General features: G+C 44.9%; 2 protein-coding genes across 10 annotated transcripts in view; one reads left to right on the forward strand and one right to left on the reverse strand.

Annotated features, from left to right (window-relative positions):
• Positions 1-2,149: 2,149 nt before the first annotated feature.
• On the forward strand, positions 2,150-5,232 carry tmem242 (transmembrane protein 242). The gene is made up of 4 exons (XM_026997950.3): positions 2,150-2,444; positions 3,408-3,508; positions 4,164-4,301; positions 4,388-5,232. Exons 1-4 carry the CDS (start codon positions 2,360-2,362, stop codon positions 4,499-4,501), a joined length of 438 nt encoding a protein of 145 aa, XP_026853751.2. The 5' UTR covers positions 2,150-2,359; the 3' UTR covers positions 4,502-5,232.
• A 685-nt stretch (positions 5,233-5,917) lies between these two features.
• The window catches only part of arid1b (AT-rich interactive domain 1B), a 43,591-nt gene continuing 24,381 nt past the window's right edge, over positions 5,918-25,127 (reverse strand). For 4 of the 9 annotated variants that reach the window (XM_081717301.1, XM_035524263.2, XM_081717300.1 and 1 more), the window contains 16 exons: positions 24,508-24,693; positions 22,328-22,664; positions 21,861-22,013; positions 20,597-20,724; positions 20,047-20,156; positions 17,107-17,247; positions 16,153-16,362; positions 15,699-15,909; positions 13,862-14,000; positions 11,693-11,862; positions 11,308-11,440; positions 11,100-11,219; positions 10,612-10,690; positions 9,625-10,390; positions 9,031-9,161; positions 5,918-8,910 (listed from right to left, as the gene is read on the reverse strand). In XM_081717301.1, the coding sequence (XP_081573427.1) occupies positions 7,138-8,910; positions 9,031-9,161; positions 9,625-10,390; positions 10,612-10,690; positions 11,100-11,219; positions 11,308-11,440; positions 11,693-11,862; positions 13,862-14,000; positions 15,699-15,909; positions 16,153-16,362; positions 17,107-17,247; positions 20,047-20,156; positions 20,597-20,724; positions 21,861-22,013; positions 22,328-22,664; positions 24,508-24,693 (4,787 nt within the window). In that variant the 3' untranslated portion in view covers positions 5,918-7,137. The remainder of the gene's footprint in view (positions 8,911-9,030; positions 9,162-9,624; positions 10,391-10,611; positions 10,691-11,099; positions 11,220-11,307; positions 11,441-11,692; positions 11,863-13,861; positions 14,001-15,698; positions 15,910-16,152; positions 16,363-17,106; positions 17,248-20,046; positions 20,157-20,596; positions 20,725-21,860; positions 22,014-22,327; positions 22,665-24,507; positions 24,694-25,127) is intronic. The other 5 variants (XM_081717299.1, XM_081717298.1, XM_026998498.3 and 2 more) reach the window with 3 other exon arrangements.

Below are 25,127 nucleotides of genomic sequence, written 5' to 3' on the forward strand. Positions count from 1 at the left end.
ATGTGATGCATGTTACTATGGATAGCATCATGTATGGTTACACTGAAGACAACTAGAACATGCGTGCTAGTCCTTGACCACAGAGGACAGAGGGTTTCATGTTCACCTTTGCCTGTTAGCTCGTCTGATGAGCCTGTCTCTTCTTCAGCGCTCTCTACCTCTTCATCAGCAGGTCCAAACTCATCTTCAGCATTTTCCTCATCTGATAAATCTAAATCTGCCTCTATTATTCTGTACAAAATCTCATCTGCTTTTGTCCTGTCTACTACAGCAATGTGGAAAAACATTGTGAAAATGAGAGACATCAAGATTATCCTGGTGTCCACTATAGAGGACATTCATAAACTGGCTATTATTTCAACACAGTAATAAGAAAACTACTCTCAAACCTCACTACATCATTCCTGACATGTTAATAAACAATACAATATAAAACATTATAGATAAACATCAGTAACTAATCAATATTTGACTTACCGTTTTTCTTTCAATAAAATGTACTTGTTCCTATGGAAGACATTTTGTACTGACAGAAAAGAAAAATTTGGTAACCTCCCACCCAGACACATGTGGCATCACTGGAAAGTGATGTATGCTTTGTACACCAGGAATTAACAGAGTAACTCAAATGAGTGAAAAGATAGAAGCAAAAACACAATGTCCACTACAGAGGACACAAATGAATAGGCAGGGTCTCAGGAGGATATATACAGCACTGTGCAAAGGTTTTGGGCAGGTGTGAAAAAATGCTATAAACTAAGAATCCTTTCAAACAAAAAATAAACAATTATTATTTGTATCAATTTACAAAATGCAAAGTGAGCAAACAAAAGAAAAATGTAAATCAAATCAATATTTGGTGTTAATACACTTTGCCTTCAAACCAGCATCATTTCTTATATGTACACTTGCACAAAGTCAGGGATTTTGTAGGATTATAGTCAGGTGTATGATCAACCAATTATACCAAACAAGTGCTAATGATCATGAGTGCTGAGATCCTGCTGCACAGCGATAGACAGGATGCATGTGTAGGTAGGTATAGACAATGTGTGTATTTTGCACTTACACTTTGTTTGTTTAGCTTCACCAAATGTATTCATGATGTCTCTGATCTGTCCCCACTAATCAAACTAGGGATATTGTGTCTAAAGCAAAAGTACTAAGACCTGCTTAATATACACGCTAAAATAAGATTAGATGTTATACGAGTTCTATTTGTTTGTTACCAATAGCTAATAACCCACCGCATACTGTTCATGGCAAAAGGCTTTAAGACGGTATGCGTGCGAGTTCTGTTAAATATACTGGATTATGGCGTTTAAATATCAATCGAACCCCTCATTAATGCTAAAAAAGTGCAAATCAGTTTTCGAAATTGTCCCAATTAAAAAAAATAACCTAGAACACCGGAACATTCAACTATCAAAATGTAGAAGACAAACAAGCCCTTCTGACTCCAAAATATTTCCAAAATGTCCCAATTCGTTATTTACTTATTACCTAATATATCGCTTATTTTTTAAATTTGTTTTCTTCAGTAACGTTTGGCTGCACATCAAGGAAGGGAAATTAAGTTGGGGAGACGAGGAAACCATACTGGGACGGTCCTATAAAATGTTAGGCCATGTTGTTTAGCATCCATTTTGTAACACATCACTAAGGAAGCGCTCTCAAAGTGAAATCTCAAATCTCCCGTAAAACTACAAAACATCTGCATCTTAACATAGGCCTACGCTAAACCAGCATCTGTAGGTATGCAGTTTTAATGCCGTTATAATTCTTATATAATTCATATAACCAATAAGAACTACCTGCAACCAATCCTGACTAGTTACATTTGCTGTTTGATCATTACTGAAGTAATAGGTTCCACAACTCAACCCAATCTTTGTAGACTTGGCATAGCTTTCACTGCAATTGTCATGTGTAGGTGTCTCCCAAGAAAGCAATTCTGTCAGCACAGGACACGCTTAAGTAGCTTGTTGGGTTATAATTAATTATGTTCCCGCCGAATGAAATATCTTGAGGAAACTTCAGCTAGCACCCTCCACTCGCCTCCTATATTACCAGCACGGCGAATTAGAAAATATTTCCGGGTCGGGAGGAGTTAAGGAGACGATTGGAGGAAACAAATGTAAACTATTAGCACACACGGTAGAGTGTAGATTGTTTTGTAGCTATTGCTACATACAGAACTATTTGAAGCACGCTAGTAATCAACTCACGACATTAATAACGCTATAATATAACGCTATAATATTCTAGTTCTACAATTGAAATGTTAATGGTATTTCATTAATAAACATTGGTTCCCATAAATGTTTACACCGGAACACATAAGAAGGACACAGTCAAGATGACATCTGAAGAGGAATGTGTGAATGTCAATACTCCTGTTGCCACTAACAGTGTGGACGATGCTAAATTACAGATGCTGAAAGGTATGTGACTGTTGAAACGTAGAATTAACGATTGCTGTTGTGGTTATTTTGACAGGAGAAATCAGTGCATTCTAACCCTACGTATTCCTTTGTTCACTAAACCAGTTAAGGTGGCTACATCACACCCTTGCCTGGCTATCTAGCTAGCTAGGGTTAACTATCGAAAAGCAAAAACCGTATTTGCATTAATTTAACTCTGGTATTTGGCGAAATGTTAATAATTTGTTTAATATATTATTCTTCAGAATAGTGCAAAGGAAAAGGTGATGCTTGCAGTTTTACCTTTTCTACAGTTTACAGACCCTAACTATAAAAAGCACAGCTGTGCAAGGTGTCCTCCGTTTCTTGAGAAATACAATACCAGGAGAAGCTACCGGGAAAATGAAACATGACGTGGTTGTGCTTTTACTTATGATGATAAATCTCACAGGCACACATGGTGAAAACCACTGTGACATTCTGAGTAAAGTTCTAGCACAGCCACATCTATCAAACACACTTACGTTACCCCTGCCCTTCTCCATGGTTGCTTTGTGGATTCTTTCCCACCGTCTGTTAAATCTTGGTTTAAGACTTCTTTTCTCGCTGCTATTTGAGGACATCTGAGCATGTTCCTGTTTTCTCTAAGTGCAGTATTGTTTAGAATGTAAAATTCTAGTAGTTTTGCTTTTCCTTTGCTTGAAAGTATTTCTTATGTACATGTGTTTAACTCCATACTTTATCCCTAATGTCAAAATCGTAGTAAATGTAAAGCACTTTGGTCATTTGTACAGTACATTGTTTTTAACTGTACAAATAAATGTGACTTAAACCTTGGACTAGGCTGTACTAATAGGATGAAGACTGCAACACAACTGTCTGCTGCATAACCTTAAGTTGTTCTAAAGCAACCATTCATTGCAACATTTTCTGTTCCCATAACAACCAACTATGGTATTATTATCTGTTTCCCCTCTTTTCCAGGTGGTGCTTTTCTTACAACAGTAGCCACTGCAGGCATGATAACTGGATTTGGGTCCACACTTGCTTTGGCTAAGAAGAGGAGCCCTGAATGGTTTAACAAGGTGTGGCTTTTTAAATGTATATGCATGACAATATAAACTTTTATATATTTGTATTATAATATAAACTGCCTTATATATGGGTATTATTATTATTATTATTATTGTTTTTATTAATAATAATACTCCCCCCCCCATTTTTAGCTATAGTCTTTTCTTTGTAAACATGCATCTTAGCCAGATACACCTTTTTAAAGAGGCCAAATTTGATTAATTGTAGAGCAATATTCAATGAGTAAGTCACAAGTGTTGGGACAACTTGCAAATCTGATTGCCACAGAGTTGTCCCCAGCCATGCTAAAATGGACTGAGAGATGGTCTTTATTCAATAGCTCAGGTTGGATAGCAGCATCTTTCTTGCTCACCTGGCAATACTGTATGGATTTCAATTAGAAATACAATGAGCTTGTTTATCTTTATCATAGCTTAACATATTATAAATTATTTTTCAGGCTGTTTAAAAATATGTTCAATGTTCAGTTCTTGGAGATCCTTTGTTGAACTTTCTATAAAGTAGTAAACATCTTAAGATGTTGCTGTAATATAAGCAATAGCTCTGTTTAATATACTAATGATTGAAAGCTTGGGTTTGTGATTTTATCTGAGAAGTTTCTCATGTGAAAAGTAACGGGATTTTTATTTATTTTTTGGTCTCTAGGGTGTACTGGGGACAGCAGCAGTCCCAGAGAGTGGAGCATCACTAGCCCTGCGTGCGCTGGGATGGGGTTCCCTTTATGCCTGGTGTGGTGTTGGCCTCCTTACCTTTGCTGTGTGGAAGGCTCTGGGTGTTCATAGTGTATGTATTTGCTTTAGCCCTGTAAGTTTCAAAACAGGATGTTCACATTATGAATGCTGACCCTTACTTCATTATTTCTTTTGCAGTTGGTAGAATTTCGACAAAAAATACAGTCGACTTTCCCTGCCATCCCAAAAAATGAAGCGATACAACAAAATGGAATACCTTTTGACTGGGACTCTATCTTCAAGACAAAATAATCACTGTTGTTCAGAGACTTTTTAACAGGATATTAAAATTTTGCTCACTGGACAGTCAACATGCCCTGAAGCAGCACCGGGCCAAGATGAGAATAAATGAGGATTATTTGCAGTTCTTCTCATCACAAACTGATCAGATATGATCATCATTGTCATCTCCTAAAGTCTCCACAGTAGCCTTGTTAGGATTTGAGTTAAGATCCTTAATCTGGAGCCAAGAGTGTGTGTGTGTGTGTGTGTGTGTGTGTGTGTGAGTGTGTGTGAGAGAGAGAGAGAGAGAGAGAGAGAGAGAGAGAGAGAGAGAGAGAGAGAGAGAGAGAGAGAGAGAGAGAGAGAGAGAGAGAGAGAGAGAGAGAGAGAGAGAGAGAGAGAGAGAGAGAGAGAGAGAGAGAGAGAGAGAGAGAGAGAGAGAGAGAGAGAGAGAGAGAGAGAGAGAGAGAGAGAGAGAGAGAGATGCGCTTCAGTGCAAACTTTGTGGATCCCCATCTGTCTAAATGTGGCAAACTTGATTAAGGTGTATTAGTACTCCTGGATGTCACAGAAGTGCAGCCACTCTTGTTCAAGGGACATTTTGCTGAACTGGCCATGAACTTGCATTTATTGGTATGAACTTAATTGTCAGAGAGCAAGCAGTGTAAAATAGAACACTGTAAAAGTTGTTTAGTTTTGACAAAATGAGAGAAATTAAATCTGGGTCAAATAAAAATGTGAGAAGCATAGTTGAAAAAATATTTCTAGTTTTTTTTTTTTGTTGTTGTTTTTTTTTGGATTTCACACCATCATTTACTTGGATCAACACCACATTTAAGGGAGATTTAAATTGGCTAGCTGTGGAAGAGACCTTTTCACTAAAGACTACAACATTGTCAAGAGGCTCCAAAAATACTGCACAAGGGTGACAGCATGTTATTCACAAATTTAGCTGTTATGGGAAAGAGGTCTGGCACACACTGATGCTGCAGCAACTATGGCGTGGGTTAGAGCGACATGAGAGCTATACTTCAGCACTGCAACACGCTTGCCAAATGTTTTAGAAATCAGGAATAGTCAGTCTTTATTCTAGGCATTTATTTGTTTGATTTTTGCAAGTAGCTGGATGCCTAATTTTTACAATCCAGGGGATGTCACTGCTCAGTTTTCTTTGCTCCAGCACATTTGGTTCAACCTGACAGAAAACTGTCAAGTCAAACGAGCTGAGTCAAATGCTTATAGTTTTTTTAAAAATCCTATTAAATGCCAGCTTTGAGGTACCGAGTAACATACCATTTTCAACATGACATGGTACCTAAATAAACAGGGGCCCCAAATTTGATGTATAACATTTCAGCATTAGCATTCCTTTTTGAAGTTCTGTAGGCTTCCAGAATTACATGAAATTAAATGACAAACACTCAAACAATCTTCACAGTGCTCAACCAGATTTCATGTACATTTACTGTTTAAACATGTGGAACATGTAGTATAAAGACTTTATACTAGTAAACAATGGTCATCAAATTATATGGCATGAAAAGTTCAAAGTTGTACATTTTCATTGGAATTGTTGAAGTAATTTTGGGATAACTTAATTTAGATGGATTACAGTTACACCAACTTCTTGATGAGCCGTTTTATCTTTTTTAAGCCAGACATCTAAGGCTACTGGGGAAACCATTCCTATCTGTTTTACAGAACTGTGTGAATACAGAAGCTTATTACACATCAGCAGACTCCCCAGACAGATGATATTGTGAAAATTTAATTTTCAGGTTATTAATAGCATTAACTACCATCACTTTGTATAATACCACATCTCTTGGAGGAAAAATAAAAAAGTGAAAAGGGCCTGTTTAATGTACAGCTCATATATACAAATCAGCCCATGAGTTGAATGGAGAGGAGTGGTGACCTGAAGCACTTTAGAGTTCAGCGCTCAGAGAGGTGATTCTGCGATGGTCATACTGGTGGAAGCAAGTACGTTTGAAACCAGCTCTCATTTTACCCTTTAGATACTGGTGTGGTTACGCAGTGCAATACTGGTTGTCAAATTTGAATATTGCCTGTGATAAAGAGTCATTCACATTTGGTAGTCTCCCCTCCAACAAGCCAACTAAACCCTATTGCACAATGCTTTTTTTTTTTGTTGGTTTTTTTTTTTTTTTTTTAAGAGCTGGATACATGTATATTTGAGTAAAGTCAGTGTTTTTTTTTCTTATCTTAACACATTGCAAGAGAACTTCTATCTACAACACATCTCACAATTTAAATAAATCTGCATCCCCAAATAATATCCCACTGAACAACACAATGGAAAAATATTTTGAGAACAAAAAGCTCTGAAAACTAACATACAGTATCTATCAACTTTGGTTAAAACAGAAATGAAAGGGAAAAAAACTAAACAAAAAAGAACAGGGAAAAAAAAAACCGAATTATTAAATATCTGTATTAAAATCATTTAAAAATCCAAAACAAAAATAGCAAAAAAATGGGGTAGAGGAGCTATATATATTTTCTATATATCCATTTGTATGTAAAAACATTTTTTGTCTTTTTTTATTAAATAAAAATATAACACCAACGATTCTATGAGCTCTCGACCTGTGTGGCTTGACTGCGTCCCGTCTCATTGATGGCACCTCAGGCTGCTATTTGTGTCACGAGCGCCCGAGCTTAAACAGTACCTCGCACATGATGGCCACCACGCTAGAGTTCAGCGCTGACGACAGCATGATGTCCAGTAGCCGGCTCTCGTGCACCACAAACTCAGCCCGGTTCTCCTCCACCTGAGCCATTGCTAGCAGGGCTTTGGCAGCCCGGCACATCATGTTGACGCTGGGAGGCTCCGGGTGCGTCGGGTGTCCCGCGTGCAGGAGGCCGTGGGGGCTCTGCTGGTACTGCGCCATGGCAACACTGTCCTCTAAAAACCCCACCAGGGTCCCGATGCTGCCCTTCTGAAGAGTGATGGCGCGAGCCGCCGTGGGGTCGCCCTGCGCCAGGTTGGACAGGACGGCCACGGCCATCTCGCGGCACACCTGGCTCTTGCGCTCGCCCACGTGGCGCACCAGCGAGGCGTAGAGGCGTTGCTGGCGGCTGAACGGGGGCGTGGCCAGGAGCAAGTCCACGTTGCAGTCCTGGATGCTTAGCTTGCACAGGCACTCCAACACCAGCCTCTGCGGCGTCAGTGACGAGAAGCCACCCGCCACGCAGAAAGGGTCCTGCGCCTCGGCTGATGGGCACACCATCCAGTGCAAAAGGCCGTCCAGGATGGGCAGGCAGATGCTCTCGGGGTAAATGGACAGATCCAGCTGCCCCGATATGTTGGCCAAGGTGACCAAGGTATTCTCATGCAAGGCGCCGAGGCAGTCCCACCACCACTCGTCCTTGCTACAGGCCAGACCTCGCTCTTCTTCACGCTGGTAGGTAGGGGGCATCCTTTTCCTCTTTGGGTGCTCGTGGTGCAATAGCACTAGCTTGCCCAGAACGAGCACGAGGCCTGGGTGCCGCGCCATGTCAATGTCATTACCTGGGACAAAGGAGAGGCCGCGGACTATGTTGGACACGCATACGCATCGCTTGGCTAGCTCGTCCTGCCAGTCCTCGGCCGTGGACAGCGGTGCCTCGTCCCAGCAGCGTGGCTCATCTTCCAGCAGGGTGATGCTGCCTTGTTTCTCCTGGCTGCCTAAACACAACGCCTGGGCCTCACCCTCTGGTAGAGGTGCTCCTGGGCGCGAACACAGCATCTCGCCCATAGTGGCTATTAGGCTCTTACCGGAAGGGCCTTGTTCTTCCCTATGAGACGCCTGTTCATTACGGGGACCCTCCTTATCCTTTTCTTTGCCATTTTCCTCCTCAGACTCAGACTTGATCAGTGTCAGTTCAGCTCCCAGCTCCTGAAATTTCCTCTCAAAGTGGGTTTGGATGTGTGCGGTGGAGTCACCACCACCAGCCTTCCAGTGCAACAGCCCACTGGTGAACCCTCCAGCCAAGCCCAGCTGCCCGGATCGGTCCTCCACCCGGTCAGCGGCTGCCTCTCTTTCTTCCACCTTTATTGGTAGCTTGTCATATTTGCTGGCTTGCTTGGGCCTAGGTTCTGTAGGAGAACTCTCTTCTTTACCCAGTTCCCCATCTCGCCCCACCTCCTGATCAGTGGCCTCCGCTGCCGTCGTTTTCTCTGAATGCTCTGGTCCGCCTGTGCTGCCGGGGACGGGCCTCTGAAGCTCCGCTTCCTGCCTCTTGTCCGCCTGCTCAGTATCCGAACGGCTATCCAGCTCCCGATGATCAAGCTCGTGTTTTTCTCCTGGCTCTGGAAGGGGACCAAAAAGTGTTTTCTGGCCCTCTGTGCCTACTTCATACTCCTCCAGGATCCCAAAGATCTCTATCAAGCATCGTCTGAAATATTCCACAATGAGCTCCAAAAAACCAGGCAACTAGAGAAACACAGGAGAAAAAAAGGTTATTTTTATTAACATTTTAACAGCCAATCTTTTAGATTTTGGAGCAGCTATGTGATTACTTGTGCCCCAGACTGTGCTTATGAGTAGCATTACCTGGGACAGGGTAAAGGAAGACACGGTGCTGTCATCGTATAGCAGGATGTTTATAGTGTCCAAGGCCCAGGTGCTCTCTCCTAGCAAACCAGACTTCAGAGACATCATTACACGCCAGGCCTCCGGAGTGCCTTCAAAGTAACGACAGTTCTGAAGGGACTTCTTCACACCTTATTATTTACACTTTACACACAAATTCTCTGAAGAAGCGTATGTCTAATGTCCAAACTGAAACGCTCACGAAAATATATTTATTTATGGCCTACCACCATCACATAATTTAAAGAGATGCCAGGCCATATCTGTTGAAGCACAGTTTCTTTATTCCTTCGTTCAAAGGAATCAGATCATTGACCAAAAATGTCACTGTCCCTTTGGGGGTAATTGTTGGTTAATTTAAGCAAGATTTTAGAAAGCTTTAAGTTTCAAGAAATAACACTGATTTAAGTTTCTAGTGTTTGCTTATGTTTATGCTTGCTTATGTTTGCTTTCAGAACTGTTATTCCCAAGAAGGTTGTATTTTTATGAGCCTTTTATGTTTTGTTTTTGTTGCACATTGACAAATATAAAAAACTTTCAAACCATCTCACTTACCAATATCTTTGGAGGTTAAGCGTCGACGAGGCTTTAGCTGAAGCTGTGTGGCCTCAATGGAATCCAGTGGGAAGTTGATCTCTCGGTGTATGGGGGGGAGCCCTTGACCAGGAACACCACCACTCTGTGAGCCTGGCATGGGCCCAGGAACCCCTGGCTTAGGCATCTTCATAGAGGGCATCAAATGAGGTTTATTGGGGGACATGGAACCTCCCATGGGTCGTGGGAAGGGTGCTGGGCTAGGAGCCCGAGCAATGTGGTTGGGCGCGGCCGGAGGGGACTGGTACGAAGACGGGGGTTGGCGGTTTGTCATGGGAGGCATGGAACTCGAGGAGGACTGGGGAGGGTAAGACGACTGACGCTGGCCAGGGTGACCGGGCCACTGACCGTCCTGGTTTGCCCTCGCCTCCGGATCATCTGCGCGGCTCATGGATGGGTATGGGGGCCCGTGACCCTGCCTTCCAGGGTAAGGGTAGCCCATGTCAGTCCTAGGGTGCCACATGTTCCCCTGAGGCCCTCCGCTGGGCGTGGTGGATGGCCCTCCACTCATCATACCATGCTGGGGAGGGCCCTGTCCTGCGTGCTGCATGCGTTCACGGCTATATGGGTACGGGAACTGTCCCTGCATGGGTCTGCGCTCTGGGTACCCTCCACCATACTGGCCGTACATATCTGGCTGCTGGCCACCGTACGGCATGCCATAGGTGTCGCCCTCATGCCGCTTTGCTGGGGGTCCGTACATCCCTTCCCCAGGTCTCTTGTAGCCCTGAGGAGTGGAGAGAGATCAATGACATTAACATATAGTCATAACTACACTAAGCTTACTGGATGGTTTCTTTGTTTCAGGTTAAGATTTTCTGCAAAATGGCCAAGCAAATCTTACATCCTGGTAAAAGGGCATTCAACAGAGTATACTGTTGTGTTCAAATTGTAACAATTACAATGATATGATGCAAGTGGCTGAATATATTGTATCTGAATGCCAACCTGTGGCTGTGGGTACATTCCATGTGTGCCATAGGGCATGCCTTGTGGATACTGTTGGCTGTAACCTTCATGTCCATGCCTAAAGGAAGAACACACATTACTGTAAGTCACAGCAAGTTTATTTGTATAATCAATGTCATACACAGGTCATTCCAAGAGCTTTACATTGATAAAGCAAGATAAAAAAAAACATGCATGTAGTGCATAACCTACAAATTTAATCAAAGTCACAGTACAATAGCAATATTTTATTTCTAACTTAAAAAATGTATCTGACACCATCTGGGACTTGGGTCGAGCTATGGGTAGAGTTGTATTTGAAAGCTGCTGCCTGTGTTTTGTTCTAGCAGCACTACCAACTGATCAGTCCATATTCACCTAGCCAGTTTTGTATTCTTTTAGGACATCAGCAATGTTCTCATGCAGGTTCACACATTCAGTTCAGACCTAATCCTGCACATTCACGCACACAAATTCCATCTCCTTACCTCGGAGGCATGGGGTACCGACTGCCCGAGTACATGCTTGGGTCACTGTTGGAAGGCATCATGTTGTTCTGATTCCCAGGGGGCACCATGCCACCCTCTGGGCCCATGGCATGATCTGGCCTGAAGAAAACGTATGGTAAAAGATGAATTAACACACGAGATCAGGTTTTATTCATGGTCAGTCAGTCACTGGTGAAACTTCACCGACCTTCTGTCAAAGCCAGGGCTGTAAGGGTACTGGGGTCGTGGGCCTATGCCCTGCCCTGAAGGAGGTCCTCGTGGGTAGACGTCTTGCAAGCTAGTGCTGGACATCTGTCCTGGCACGAAGGACTCACTGCTACCTACAAACACACACACAACTTTCAGTGCTACAAACTGTTACTACTCATACAGTTGAAAACCATTAGATACAGCACTACTGCAGACACCAGAGGGCAGCACTGTTCAACAAATCACTTCACTCCCAGGCGTTTAGGCCCTACTAAAACATACCCTGAAATACAACATGCTTGTTCTCTGGCAAGAAGGAAAGGCGCCTTGCCATCCAGACTAACAGTTAAGATTTCAGTGAAGTCCTAAAGTGATTAGCTTACCTTTCCTGGGCCCTCCAAAGGATTCCCTGGCATCGTACTGCATTCGGACACTGACATCAGCTCCGCCGCCGCCCTGCTGTGGGAACATCATGCCGGGTGGCACACCGGTGCGCTTCTGGAAAGCCGGATCGCTGCCCTCGCAGAAGGGATCCTGCACGCTCACACCACTCCTACAGGCCAGGGCAAGACAAAGATGGTGCAGCGGAACCCGAATTAGGCAGGAATGTTTAGGAAGCAAAGTTGGAATGTTTGCTGTCAGTGATGGAAGGGAAGGTGACTGCTCATACAGCCTCTCTTTGCACTCAAAGTGGTGCTTTAATGGAGTCACCCGGGACTTGATGTTGACCGAGCCTTACTTAAACATTGGACAGACTGGGGATAAAACTGTGTCCCCATCAGCTGCCCAAGCAAGCAAAGCATAGTGCTTCTACACTGCTTTTTATTTATATATTTTTATATATATATATATATATATATATATATATATATATTTTTATATATATATATATATATATATATATATATATATATATATATATATATATATATATATATATATATATATATATATATAAATTTAACACTCAAATCAAAATGCAGTGTTCACCTCTATCTGTGTCTCAAATTGTTTCATGGTTTCTAGACTAAGCTTTCAAAATTGGGCACTTTGGATCCTACTGCGAAGCAAACTGTCCAATCTGTGCAAAAAGATGATAACTTTACAATTCTGCAAGCCAGCCAAGAGGTATCGATCGGCTATCGAAAGCCAAGAGGTATTGATCTGATGACTAAATCCAAGGTACGGTCTTTGGAGATGCTTCAGTACTGGAGTCTTGTTTACAAACATTTACTGGTGTTGGAGGACTTAAAATGAAATTAAGATTCTATATTGTCGTTGCACAAACAACTAAAACTGTTTTGTCACAATCTAGCCAAACTCTAGATGTTTTGCTTGTAGAGGTTAAAGCAAGGCACTTTAAAACCCTGGGGCCTGAAGTTACATTCAAAGCTCGACTCCTCTATCTTACGCGTATAGTGATGCATTCGCTTGAACTGAGCGCTCAAGGCCCATGTTAATAAGCAAGGGGTTGCCAACATTTTGAAGCAGTTAAATATATCTGAAGGGAGGCCAGTCAGCTAAGAGCCCAGGAGAGAGAGGGGGGGAGGGAGGGAGGGAGGGAGAGGGAGAGAGAGAGGGAGGGAGAGAGGGAGAGTGTGTGTGTGGCTGTCATTAATGCACATTGCATGGGGCTAACCATTATACAGCAATTGTGAGGTCTTTTCTTTTAGGATGATGGATGGATCTGAAAACAAGGCAAAGCTTGCTGCGCTGAAACTGATATTTGGAAAGCACCCTCGTTTGCTCTCCTGACCATATTTATCTCTGTCTATTCAGGATCTCGTTCTGTTCAAATAGTTTTTATTAAGATAATCCAACAGAGAATGTCTTGTTAGTAAACAGAGTTTTATTTTTGCAACAATCTGAAAAGTCTAAAACCTACTTCTAAAAATGGACCCAGTAAGCAGATGGTAAGCACAAGGTATGGTATTGCCTTGATTCAGTTTGGTTTTTCATTAGTCAAGAGAATTCAAATAAAAAGATTCTAAACCAAGAGGTTTATGGTAAAATTAAGAGAGAGTTCAAGATGTCCATATCACGTTATACTGAATTGCTTGTTACTGCATCCCAGCCTCAAATAGCTGGCTCTGGGTGTTGTGGAACAACCCAATTTCAGCACAGGATGTTCAACTCAAGATCAACTTTGTTACATTTCAGTTATTTGCAAACTTGCTTCTGTAGGAACATTTCCTATGACATTGCTGTGTTTTTATCCTAAGAATCCAGATCTCAACCAGAAGACCTATATTTTGTTAAGTGGAGCTGGTAATTTATCAGGCTATAATGGATATAGATATAGTAATGGATTTGCAACTCAACGTTACTGATACCAGACCCATCAAACCCAAGCAATGCACAATGAAATGAAACAGTGAAAATCATACATCATGGATCTCTGTACCCCAGTTAATACTAAACAAAACTTTTTAGGCTTTTCTGAAATACTCTCTCAAGGACCCACAGAACAGGTTTGAAATGAGGACAAAGATTCAGATACATTTGTTGAGTTCATTAGCAGGCTAGCACTGCATCGTTTCAACAGTCCCAACCTGCCAGTCTGCTGGGGGGTCATCTGGCTATGGGGTGTGGTGGCTGGCGTCGGGGGTTTCAGGTCTCCTGCCATCTCTGTCAGTGAGCTACTGCCTGTTGACTGAGGGGTTTGAGGCCCTTGGAGAGACCCAGAGTTCGCTATAGGGGAAAAGAGAAAACATGTCACAAACAAGAGAGAGTTGCAACACACAGGAGGACCACTAGACCTACAAACGACATGAGGAATATAAACTACTTCCACCATTATCCACCATCACCACAAGAGTAAACGTCTCGTTTCAGATAAGACTTCACAGGATTTTAGGACGAGTGTAACAGAGATTCTGTCTTTGTTTTTATGTTTGGTATTCAAACTTTACCTATAAATGCCTGGGGGAAAAACAACATTCTTAACTGTGAAACTTTTAGAGTTCATAAAGTGGAATGTCAGCTGTTTGTTTCTCTGAAAATAATATTTCTTAAAAATATTTCTTTCTATTAAAAAAAAAAGTTTTAAAAAAGTAGAATGCTTAAAAAAAAAACAAAAAAACATTTTAGGGGGGAAATATCTCTACTGCAAGCGCTGAAATCAGATTATTTCTTGCAATTGCAAAAAAAACCCCAATATAATAATATAGAAGGAAATTAAGTACCAAAAGAAAGAATCTTAACTTCTACAATCTCAGGAGTTCATTCCATAATCCAAAGAAATGTGACTACTTTAGCCTTTAGACCCAATGAAGGAAACGGCATGTGTATACATCATCCTAATTACACACTTAAATTCACACTTAAATCAACTGTGAAAAAACTGAATAAACCGGGTTTCTGTTTACTTGTTTTCTTCCTCCTCTTACCCTTAGCAGAGGGTAAAACGAGGGAATGGGGTAACAGTGCTTTAAAAGAACAGGGCAAAACAACAGAAGCCTGCATCTACCGAATCAGCCGCCAGCCACCACAGGAGCTTCAGTTCCAAGAGTAAAAAATGAAGACGGGCCATCCGAGGCCAGGCCTGGCCTGGCCAGCGTTCACGTTGGCAGCCCATGTAAACTCGCGTGACCTCAATGGCATATTCAGTCAGAGAAGAGGGGGGAGGAGCAGGAGGAGGGGGGGGGGGAAATTGCTGGCTCATTGGTCGGCTGTGCACTGGGGGGGGGGGGGGGGTGTCATACAGAGGTCATTCCTGTTTATATCCCACACTCCTCCCCTGTTAAATCTCCTCCAGGGGAATCCCCCCCTCCTGCTGCTTGACTGGTTTCGCTCTCTTTCTCTCTCTCGCTGACATCATCAGCTAGCAGCCTGAGGGGGGGAGGGGACCCTTCAGCTGGCCAGTTGTGAGCTCTTTCACTCTTTCTCTCATTCCCACCTTTCTCTGTACCTCTTTCACTCGCTCTCCCATCCCCCTCTTTCTCTGTACTTCTCTCTCAGCTTGACTCAATCACCTGTCAGATATTTTTAGCTCTTGCACAGCCAGAACCAAATTGATTTCAAGGCAGATGTGAACAGGATGAAGGTGACATGTTCAAGCCTGAAGAACCATCCATTAGCCTAAATGGTGAACTAACCCTGATCCGCACTGTAAGGCAGTATAAAAACACTGCATGCGTGTCACCCCAACTCCTCCAGTCGTGAGCAGTTTCTCCACCACTGGTCAGAGATGACTCAAATGTCTACCACCCCAAGGCCAAAAACGCAGCATGAGAATAACCAACCATAATGGTATGCCGCGTTTCGAGCAAGCCGATAACTTCAACAATCTTAGAGACCTTAAGGGCATTTCTTAACGGCACTAGGCTTAACGATTCCTTCCATCAGAGGGCCGGTCGTTGTGTGTGTGGAGCAGAGAGATCTCCTCACCCGGTGAGGGTGGTTGGACCCGGGCCTGCTGCGCCTGCTTCTTGCCATCAGCAGCAGCAGCGTCAGGTGGAGGCTCCTCGCCGCGCTCCACCTTACACTCGTAGGCAAACAGGTACTGGGTGTACTGCTTCTTCAGAGAGCTGGCAGAGCTGCTGGACGTGCCCACGTTGAGAAGGGTGGAGAGCTCCCTCCATTTCTTGTTCTTGTTCACCTGGACCGGGAAGAAGGGAGAGGTTACAGCATGGGCTGGGGCAACGATCCAAAAGTCTGAGCGTTAGGCAGATGTTCACCGACTTATTCCCCCAATAATTGCCAACACATGGCCAACATAAGCTATGCAAGTGAGTGATTGATTTATTTTATGGCTCTGCGTAGAAACGTGTCGGCTCCAGACCTTTATGTGAGCGTTACTGAGCATAACATCCTAAGCCATGGAGAGGCGAAGGCCACTCACCATAGCCAGCCCTCCGATCTCCCGCACGCACAGGTACAAGCGGCACAGGTCCAGAGGCTTCTTGCCCACAGCAGGGAGGTTGGGCACAGGAGTGCCCCTCTCCTCCATGAAGGCCAGGTAACGGTCAACCCAGGCCCTCCTCTCTGGCTCACTGCCCATCTCATACAGGCGGGTGATCTTCTCACTCGTCATGGTGGCGGAGCTGTGCTTCTGCCAGGTGGAGAGGAGCAGGAAATGAGCTAAACACACACCCACACACCAGTGCGTGCCTCACACATGCGTGCATGCACATATACCTCAGTAGTGAATTATTAACATTTCCAAACAAAAATGTACTTCTTTAGAATAGCAGCTTAACACCATCTAACGTCACGTCACTAATGTGGCACTGCAATCACAATAAAATAATAAGGAGGCATTTCCGAGACTCGACCCAGCCTGTTCTCCTGATCACCTTAAAACTGATAGTTCACAGTCCCAACATGTGGTCTCTCATCCACTCTGTTACCCAAGACTGAAACACAACCCAGCTGCTGAAAGCACCCAAGTTGGTCCATGAGAAGTTAGTGTGAAGAGAATAGTCAGCAGCGAGGTTTTAAAGGTTGGAAAAGTACATTTTCAGTTGCAAAATTCCCAAAGGGTTTTTGAAAATATAGACTGATCTTCAAGTTTGAAAGCAATGTCTAACCAAGCTAAATCTTAAATTGGACTAAGAAATTTCAAAAAATGTGTGACAGTATTGCTCTACTGTCACACATTTAAAAATCATTTCTTAGGCTCATCTTGTCCAACTAATGAGAACGCCATTATGTCGCAATGTGAACATCAGAGGCAAAACAACACGACGAGGAATAAAAAAGAAAAAGGAAAAAAAAAAACAGTGAGAAAGAGAAAAATGACAGAAAGTGCAGGAGAGAGAGGGGGAGAGAGAGGAAAAGTGCTTGTGGCACTCACAGGGCTGGTGGGGGTCTTTGGCCAGGTAGGGCTGCTAATGCTGTCACTGTCATCGCCGTGATTAGACGAGAGACTAGCAGGGCTGGGGGACAGTGGGGACAGGGTTGGCGGCTGCGACACACACTGAGAGCCGTAGCTGTCCTGTCGCCGAAAACAAACGAGAAAGGAGAAGCGCGCACACACACACACACCACCCCGATACAGCCACGCAGGAAGGTGCGCACACACACACACACACACACACACACACACACACACACACACACACACACACACACACACACAAACACACAACAGGAGCATATGCGTGAGAGATGGCTGAAGTCGAGCAGGAATTGCAGTTCCCCTTCATCCCATTTTTCCCTGTCGCATGCACGCAGCCCAGCACGCGCTGCGCCCACCCACGTGCGCCGCTGTCCTCAAAAGGAGCTTCCCTGCACGAGCAAGAGCCAAAAACAACCTGAGAGCACGGAGGAGGGAGAGCTCCAGTCGGCAGCGGCGACTCGGCGATCGCAGGAGAGCGCTCGTCTCGTCTTCTCTGCTTGCGCCTCTCGCTCTCGCTGCTGCTAATCACCAGCTGCCACCAGCTAGCATGAAAGCGACGCTCGGACAACCATGAGAGCCAGACAGGGAGGGGAACTATTTAACAGCAGTTCAGACAGCATGACGGCGAACGCACAGCTCTGAAAGAGCAGAGCAGCTTCCACTTTCTGGTAAAGACAAGGCAAAACAACCATGCTGCTATGCCGACTGTCACCATGACAACAGCAGGCACAATGCGGAGGTAGAAGGGCGCTCGTTCAATAACCCAAACGACAGCAAGACGAGAGAGGAATTTTGTTCACTCTCACATCAGCCCCCCCCCCCCCCCGTTCGTCAACAAAGTAGAGAAACTTGAAAGACAGACAGACAGACAGACAGACAGACACACACACACACACACACACACACACACACACACACACACACAAAAAATAAAAAATGTTTTTTAGAAAAATCTGTAACGACTCTCCCAACAAGTACTACACAGGACAAGCCAAAAAACGAGCAACAGCAACATAAAAGAAAAGAGAGCAGAGAAAGGCAAACAGGAACGTGGTATCAAAAAATGGCACACTAAGAAGTCCTAAGAAAAGGAGTTCTGTTTGCGTCCTGACGCGTGTAGATCAGACAGGGCAAGATCAAAGGAGGCATGGGAAAATGAGCGCGACTCGCTCTCGGAATCCGAATGAACCATGAGCTCCCCTCACTACCATTAGTCATGGCTGGCTTTTTTATTTATCTGCTTTTGCCCCCCACTGCCGGTATACTACCGGATTCTCCCATATTCAAAACATGGTATTGTAACGTGGTCAGTGGCACAGTTTTATCCTTTAATGAGCCTAGGTTTGTGGCAATGACATGAGACAGCACTGAAAGCAAGATGGCTTTTACAAAAGGAAACAGAAACCAGAACCATAGGCTTATAAATCAATATCACCCCCATACCCAGCTGCCAGAGAGGTTCTGCTCGTATAAATGGAGGTCCAGAGGTTGTTCCAAGGACATGAAGATTTGGGAGATTACACAGCGTGTGTGTGTTTCAGAGCCAAAATAGATGGGAATGAAAGCCCAATGAGAGTCTGCTCCATTTGTATCATAAGAGCCTGACTACAGGAGATACACAATTCGTAATCTCCACAAGTAAGTGAAGCTGGTGGGAGTCAAATACACACACCTGGTAACGCACGTTTATGGAATATGGGAAAACATTTTGCACGCTGACGATTAGCATGTCTGTGTTTTCTGGTTGGAGTAGGACAGCGGCGGCTCAAAGATCTGAGTGAAGCAAAGCAGAGCTGTAGCACAAGTCAGAGGAAAGGGCAGTCGCATACAGCAGAGCTGTACCACAGGCTGGAGGAACAGGCCGAGACAGTTACTGCTGTCCACAAATACTCGAAATTCGACTGTGTAATAGAACTGTGTTGTTTAAAACCCAGACATTCGGTTGTGAAAATTAATATTCGACTGTGGAGGGGGAAGCAGCACTACTACGGCGGTCCGCCTCGCGAGTTCTCGCGTGGGCCTCGGCACTGAACGCACTGCAGAACAGGAATCACACGGAAATGGACGTGAATCAATCAATCAACAACAACCGCTCCCAATTCGGCTGCATAGAGTAATCTGTAGTCCGCACAGTTTCGGTTATATGTAAGCTAGTTAAACCTATTCACGCACTAGCAGCCTCAGGGTTCATTTCGAAAAAATATTAGTATGACCCGTTACGACTATTTTTATGCTAGCTAGCGTGCGTTTTGGGATTTCAAGCGTCAAAATTGTAAGTTAAGTAGCCTAAGATATGTCTGTTTTTAATAGCACTTCTTTGCACATTTCATGGATAACCCCTTGGGGTAAAAGATCTTTGTCATCATATTTCTCTGAATTGTGTGGCAGACTTATTTAAACAAAAATACAAACGTACAGAACTAACTAAATAGCTAACGCTAGATATCGAAGGCTAGAGACCGAAGCTTCATGCACTACAAATCCCCAAGCGTTTTATTTTCCCCCCCCATTTCATGTCAAAGAAAAGTTAAAAGACGTGTTTAGCTGAAATAAATATACCCATCTATGCATGCAGCTAGTTATGTTTCTCACTGTATTCATTTACGGTCTTATGGACATAATGCGAAAAACATATTTGAATGGTTTGAACCAGTGTGTTTTTGTGAGAAATAATGTACCAACATTTTTGGCCAATTTTGACAGCGCTATTCACAGACGGCAGAGCTGTACCACAAGCCAGAAGAGAGGGCAGTCAGACAGCAGCGTGGAGGGCTGCAAATGATTACTCACATAATTTAAAAGGTAGAGTCACCTCTGATCATGTGTTCATGTGAAAGAATGGCAGAGAAAGAAAAAGACCGACCAGGTGACGGAGAGAGAGAGAAATGTTTGTACCTTCGGTTTGGGTGGTTCGGCGCCTACCGCACCTCCTTCCTCCTTGTGCTCCAATTTTGGTTTGGGGTCAGTGGCTGGCACAGTGTCTACTGGCCCCATAGGCATGGGTCCTGCAAAGACACACAAACCCAGTCCCATCTGTAATGTCATCAGACAGAACTTATCTAGCAGTCTGGTGGATGGTTCACTTGTGCGAAAAATGTACACAGTTATAGTTAAGACTAATATTCACCCTTGCACATAGATTTTTAACTTAAGAATAAGTTAAGGACAGGGTGTTTTCAACCCAGTGCTTGAAGAACCATGTTTTTATTGTGTTCCAAACACGCGATAGCCTTGTAATGCACGTAAGGGCTGTAGAGGGCTGACTGGCTGGCTCAGGTATATTAAGAAATGGAACTCAGCAACAATGTGGACTGAGAGTCTCTGTGGACTGAACTGAAGAATCCTGATGTACTAACAAAAAGACTCACGTTTAATCAGCTCAAAAATAGGACATCAGGTTAACAGTGAACAGACGTGTAACTGCAGTAGTCCTCCAAACTCTTACCGGCAGGCATTGTATTGTATCCTGAGCCCTGCAGGTTCATCCGGCTCGAGCTGCTGCCTGGCGGTTGGTTATAGGGGCCACCTGGGCCCATTCCACCCATGGGGGCCCCGGCTGGGTACCCACTCGGCCTGCACATGCCAACACAAAGCCAAGAGAGCTGATCACACAGCAAAATGCAGCAATGTTTATGACATCCCATAATCCCATCCATAAAGTTAGCTGTAAGCAGAATTGTTGCGTGCTTAGTATTTCTGCACCATAAAGCCAGACATGTAAGGGCAGAAGGTTACTCCAAGCATTTAAATTTTCAGTTGGTAGGGAAAGAAGAAAGGTTTGGCTTACTGTGATGCACTGTAGTAATTAAAACTGGCCCTTAACTAGGGGGTAAAAGCCTATAAAAAAAGAAATCTTTCTGGTCCACAGGAGGGCAGTATGCTTTATGCTAGGCAATATAAGCCATTAGGTACTGTTCATCTAATTAGGCACTTCCATAAGTTGCTCTGGATAAGAGTGTCTACCAAATGGCTAGAATATAGATGTAATTGTCAAAAAGAAAAAAAAATAGCATCAAACAATATCAAAAGAAAAGTGTGTCTATATGCAGCTATCATTAATAGTCGGCTAACTCGTTGCATAGTCCAGTAAGAAGTGGAATGGAGAAATGAGCAGAGTATGGCATCCTAAAAAGTCCATTTTCTTTATTTCAAGCTCACCATGAGTGTTCTGTTTAATGGGATTTTAGCTCTTTGGAGTGATGAGAACTCATACCAAGATGTGCCAGAGGTCACATCTTATCCAATTTATAGTCTTTCAGTTGGATATCAGGGAGGAAGTCATTGTGTTGAGTCACACCAGGGGGCAGGACGCTGCTGCTCGGTTACTTTGTCCCCTATTTCCCCCAACCCGCAGACGGACGCTCATCACAGCAAGCACGCTGCAAGCAGCTGGGGCCAGTGATCATACATGGCTGCTTCTGTGGCACCATACATCAGTAGCGTGCATACACACCCAGAATGAGTGCAGGGCATCGATTGGGCTCCAGGCTTCAGCACAGCAGGTTGTCTTAGACGGCAACTTTAGTTACGCTCACTAGGCCGGGCGAGGAGGCTGACGTGCAGTACTCTGTGGTGGCTTGGTGCGTAAGCATGTGTACGGGAGGTGTGCGGGGTTAGTGTTTCGAGGCTGCAAAGGGTGGGGAGGCTCTGAACAGGACAGGCCAGCTGAGGAGCACAAGCAGCGGGGTGGCGGGGCCTGCTGCACCTACCCATACTGCTCAGCCAGAGGCAGGCCCAAGCTGCCGCCACTGCCGTACGGCCCGTCGTGGGGCTGGACAAAATGGGGGGGGGGAGGGAAGGCGGAAGGACGTCCACCCAGCCCAGGCAGCCCCGGATACACAGGGGACCGGGCATACGGAGGCCTGGAGTAGAGGGCAAGGGCACAACAGCCTCGTTGGTTGGGTGCCAGATCACTTTAACTGATAATAAGGATATAAATATACCCAGTATAACCATACTTAGTGCTGAGGAGTTTCAGTTGCTTGTACCATTTATAAACATGCAGATGTCAGTGGCCAAATTATGTTTACAATAAATTAATTCAGTGTCCAACCCCCCCCCCCCAAAAAAAATAAAACTTACGTAGTCAACACTGTTATTAAAGCGCAACAAATGACAGATGCTAATGGATGGACTATTAAGATGAATACAGTATGAACAGGGCTGCTGTACTCACCTGGCCTGCGGAGCAGCAAGGGGGTTTTGTGCAGAGGGTACGGGGCAGCTCTCGTGGGGTTTCCGGCTACCCGTGGCCGGTGGGGGGCCCATGCCAGGCCCCGCGGTCTGGGGCATGTTGGGTGAGGTGGGGGCTACGCTGCTGGAGCCTGCCGGGTATGGACGCCCACCGGCTGGCTGACCTGGCCCCCTCCCAGCCGGCATGGAGCCACAGGGCTGCCCAGGGCCCTGGCCGTGCATGGGGCTGCTGGCGTTCATGCCAAGGCCCATACCCGGCCCGGGGCCACTGTAGCTGGGACCAGGCGCGCCGCCGTAGTTTTGTGGACGAGGGTAATTTCCTGGAGAGACACAAAGCGTTGGCTCTTGGATAAAGTTAACAAAAAGGGATGTGAGCTTTTCATTAGCTCACATTAAACATATTAAACCCAAGGAAAGGGACTTTGGTAGTTACTGGTTTGATTCCATGAAAATCTGCTCAGTCTAGTCAGAAAGGGGATCAAGGTGTTTTGCACACTTCATTCTTTCCTCTCCCATTCTGAAGCAGACATCCAGATTAGCCGAGCTCTGTGGGAGAACAGCTGGAGCTGGCTGCACAGGCAGCCACTTTGTCAGCAAGTTTCCACAGCGCTGAATGGAGATTCCACACAAGAGGAGCTGCAGCCACTCGCTACAGAGCCACTCTTTAATGAGCTGTGCGCGCTCCCGACGAGACATGATTTCAATCTGCAAACTGCTCCCAGCATTCAAAAATCGCCTTAGGTCTCCAGCATTCTGAATGTGTGTTGAAACCATATGCATATCATCATTATACATGAGTCTTTGCCGAGTAACATTTGAGGCACAATTAGAACAGGGATTTCCAATATGACTGCAGCTGTCAAAATGCAGCCAGAAATCTCCACCTTGCCGAGCTGCCTGAGGTTTCGGGAGTCCCGCAGGAAATCTGAGGTCTTGGCATCTCTTCCTCTCCCCTCAACATGAAGGAAAAAAAAAAAAAAAAAAAACTTTTTGATGTGGCACAAGAGTTCCAAAAATATATAAAGCAGGTCGAGGTGTTGGTTGGGGAAAGCTGCTATTTTTTCCACAGTGCACAGTTATTCCAAGTCCTAACCCCTAACAAGCTTGCTGGCAGCTGGAAGGACTGGATCTTTACCCTTCCCGAGCGAGGCAGGGCCCTAGAGCGCTGCCAATTACATGCGAAAGCTCAGGCACAGTCAGGCGCTCTGTGCTGCCCCTCTCCAAGTCCCCGTAATCCCAGAATTCCCTTTGGGGCACGAGAGGGCATGGCGCCACTGATCTGAGTGATGCGCGACAGCTGCCTTGCATCCGAATACCCAGAGTCCCTGGAAGATGTCCCCTGGATCCACACCAGGGCTGTGGTGAGAGTTCAGTCAGTGCTGCATTAGCAACAGAGCGCCTCACTGCAGCCAGAGCGCTGACCTGGAATCAGCGTCTCCGCTGTGATTGAACCATTTCCTCAGGTTACGTGGAGGGCCAAACAAAAGCCAACACTGACGCCAAACACAACACAATTGGCAGCCTGCTTCTCCATACACCTTCCACCATGGCGCAAAGTTTTGACCAAAAAAGGGAAACTCTGCAAGTTAAAACACATGCTCTCACCAAGCAGCCTATAGAATAGAAGCATATTTTTTTAATTATTCTTTCCATGAATAACTAAACATGCAATCATCGCATTGTCTTCCTCCACTCTCAACCAGCTCCGCCGATCCGTCAGTGTCGAGTGCACAGTGGTCGCATTTCCGTTGCATTCAGCCAGCTGCCAGTTACACAAGCGAAACAACAGGACAACAGGGACTATCAATCAGAAGAGGAAGGCAGGCAGGGCCCAGCGATACTGTGAAGGCATGCACAACGGCCGTTCATTTATTACCCAGGCATGCCATAACACTCGTGATGGATTACTGCCTAGTCCCATTCAGAGGTGGATCACGGCCATTTCCCCGCATGCGCATGCGTGCACACGCACACGCACACGCACACGCACAGCTGCAACAATAGGGGAAATTAAACCAAATGATTGTGTAAAGCTTCGCTTCTGCCCATAGACTCATCAATGCAAATTCAGGAAACAAACGGGGCGAAGCCAAAGCATTATCATGGAGCAGAATTACTAAAGCATCCACTGGCAGGTCCGAGAAGGCCGACGGCGTTCGCTACCTGAAGGACCGTACTGTGCGCCCTGGGGGCCGTAGGCGGAACCACCCTGCTGGTAGGTGCCTACGTTGTGGTGCATGGGGCCCATAGGAGAGGGGTGGGGAGACATGGAGGGCCCAGGCTGCTGGGGGCCAAACTGGGAGCCAGGGCCAAGCCCAGGGACATTACGCTGCAGGTTGTGTGCAAATCCTGGACAAGCAAAAGCAAAACAGAAGGAGGCAAGCTGTCAGTTTGACATGCAAGAGAATATTATGCATCTAATAAAAAACGATTTTTTAAATTTGATTCTCTTGTATACCAAATTCTAAACATAGTTAAATTAACTATTAACTAATTAAAGATTATGCTAAATATTGATTAAACCCAAGATGATATCAGGACAGCCTATTGGCACATCTGCCATTTGTGTATGCACAAGGAATTCTTGACCCAGTTCACAACCATCCGTGAAGGACTAGTGGAATGCTTTGTGTGTGTGTGTGGCCTGAAAAATAAATGAGAGAGTGAGCCAGAATGTCTGTCATTCAGAACGCACACTAGCCATTAAAGTCCTAGAGACTGGCAGTTTGATTTTGGCCCCTAACCAAACAGTAACAAAAGAGGAAACTCATGAAACCAGCACA

This window comes from Electrophorus electricus, chromosome 7 (genome assembly GCF_041902795.1).
Source record: "Electrophorus electricus isolate QZ-2024a chromosome 7, ASM4190279v1, whole genome shotgun sequence".
NCBI lineage: Eukaryota > Metazoa > Chordata > Actinopteri > Gymnotiformes > Gymnotidae > Electrophorus > Electrophorus electricus.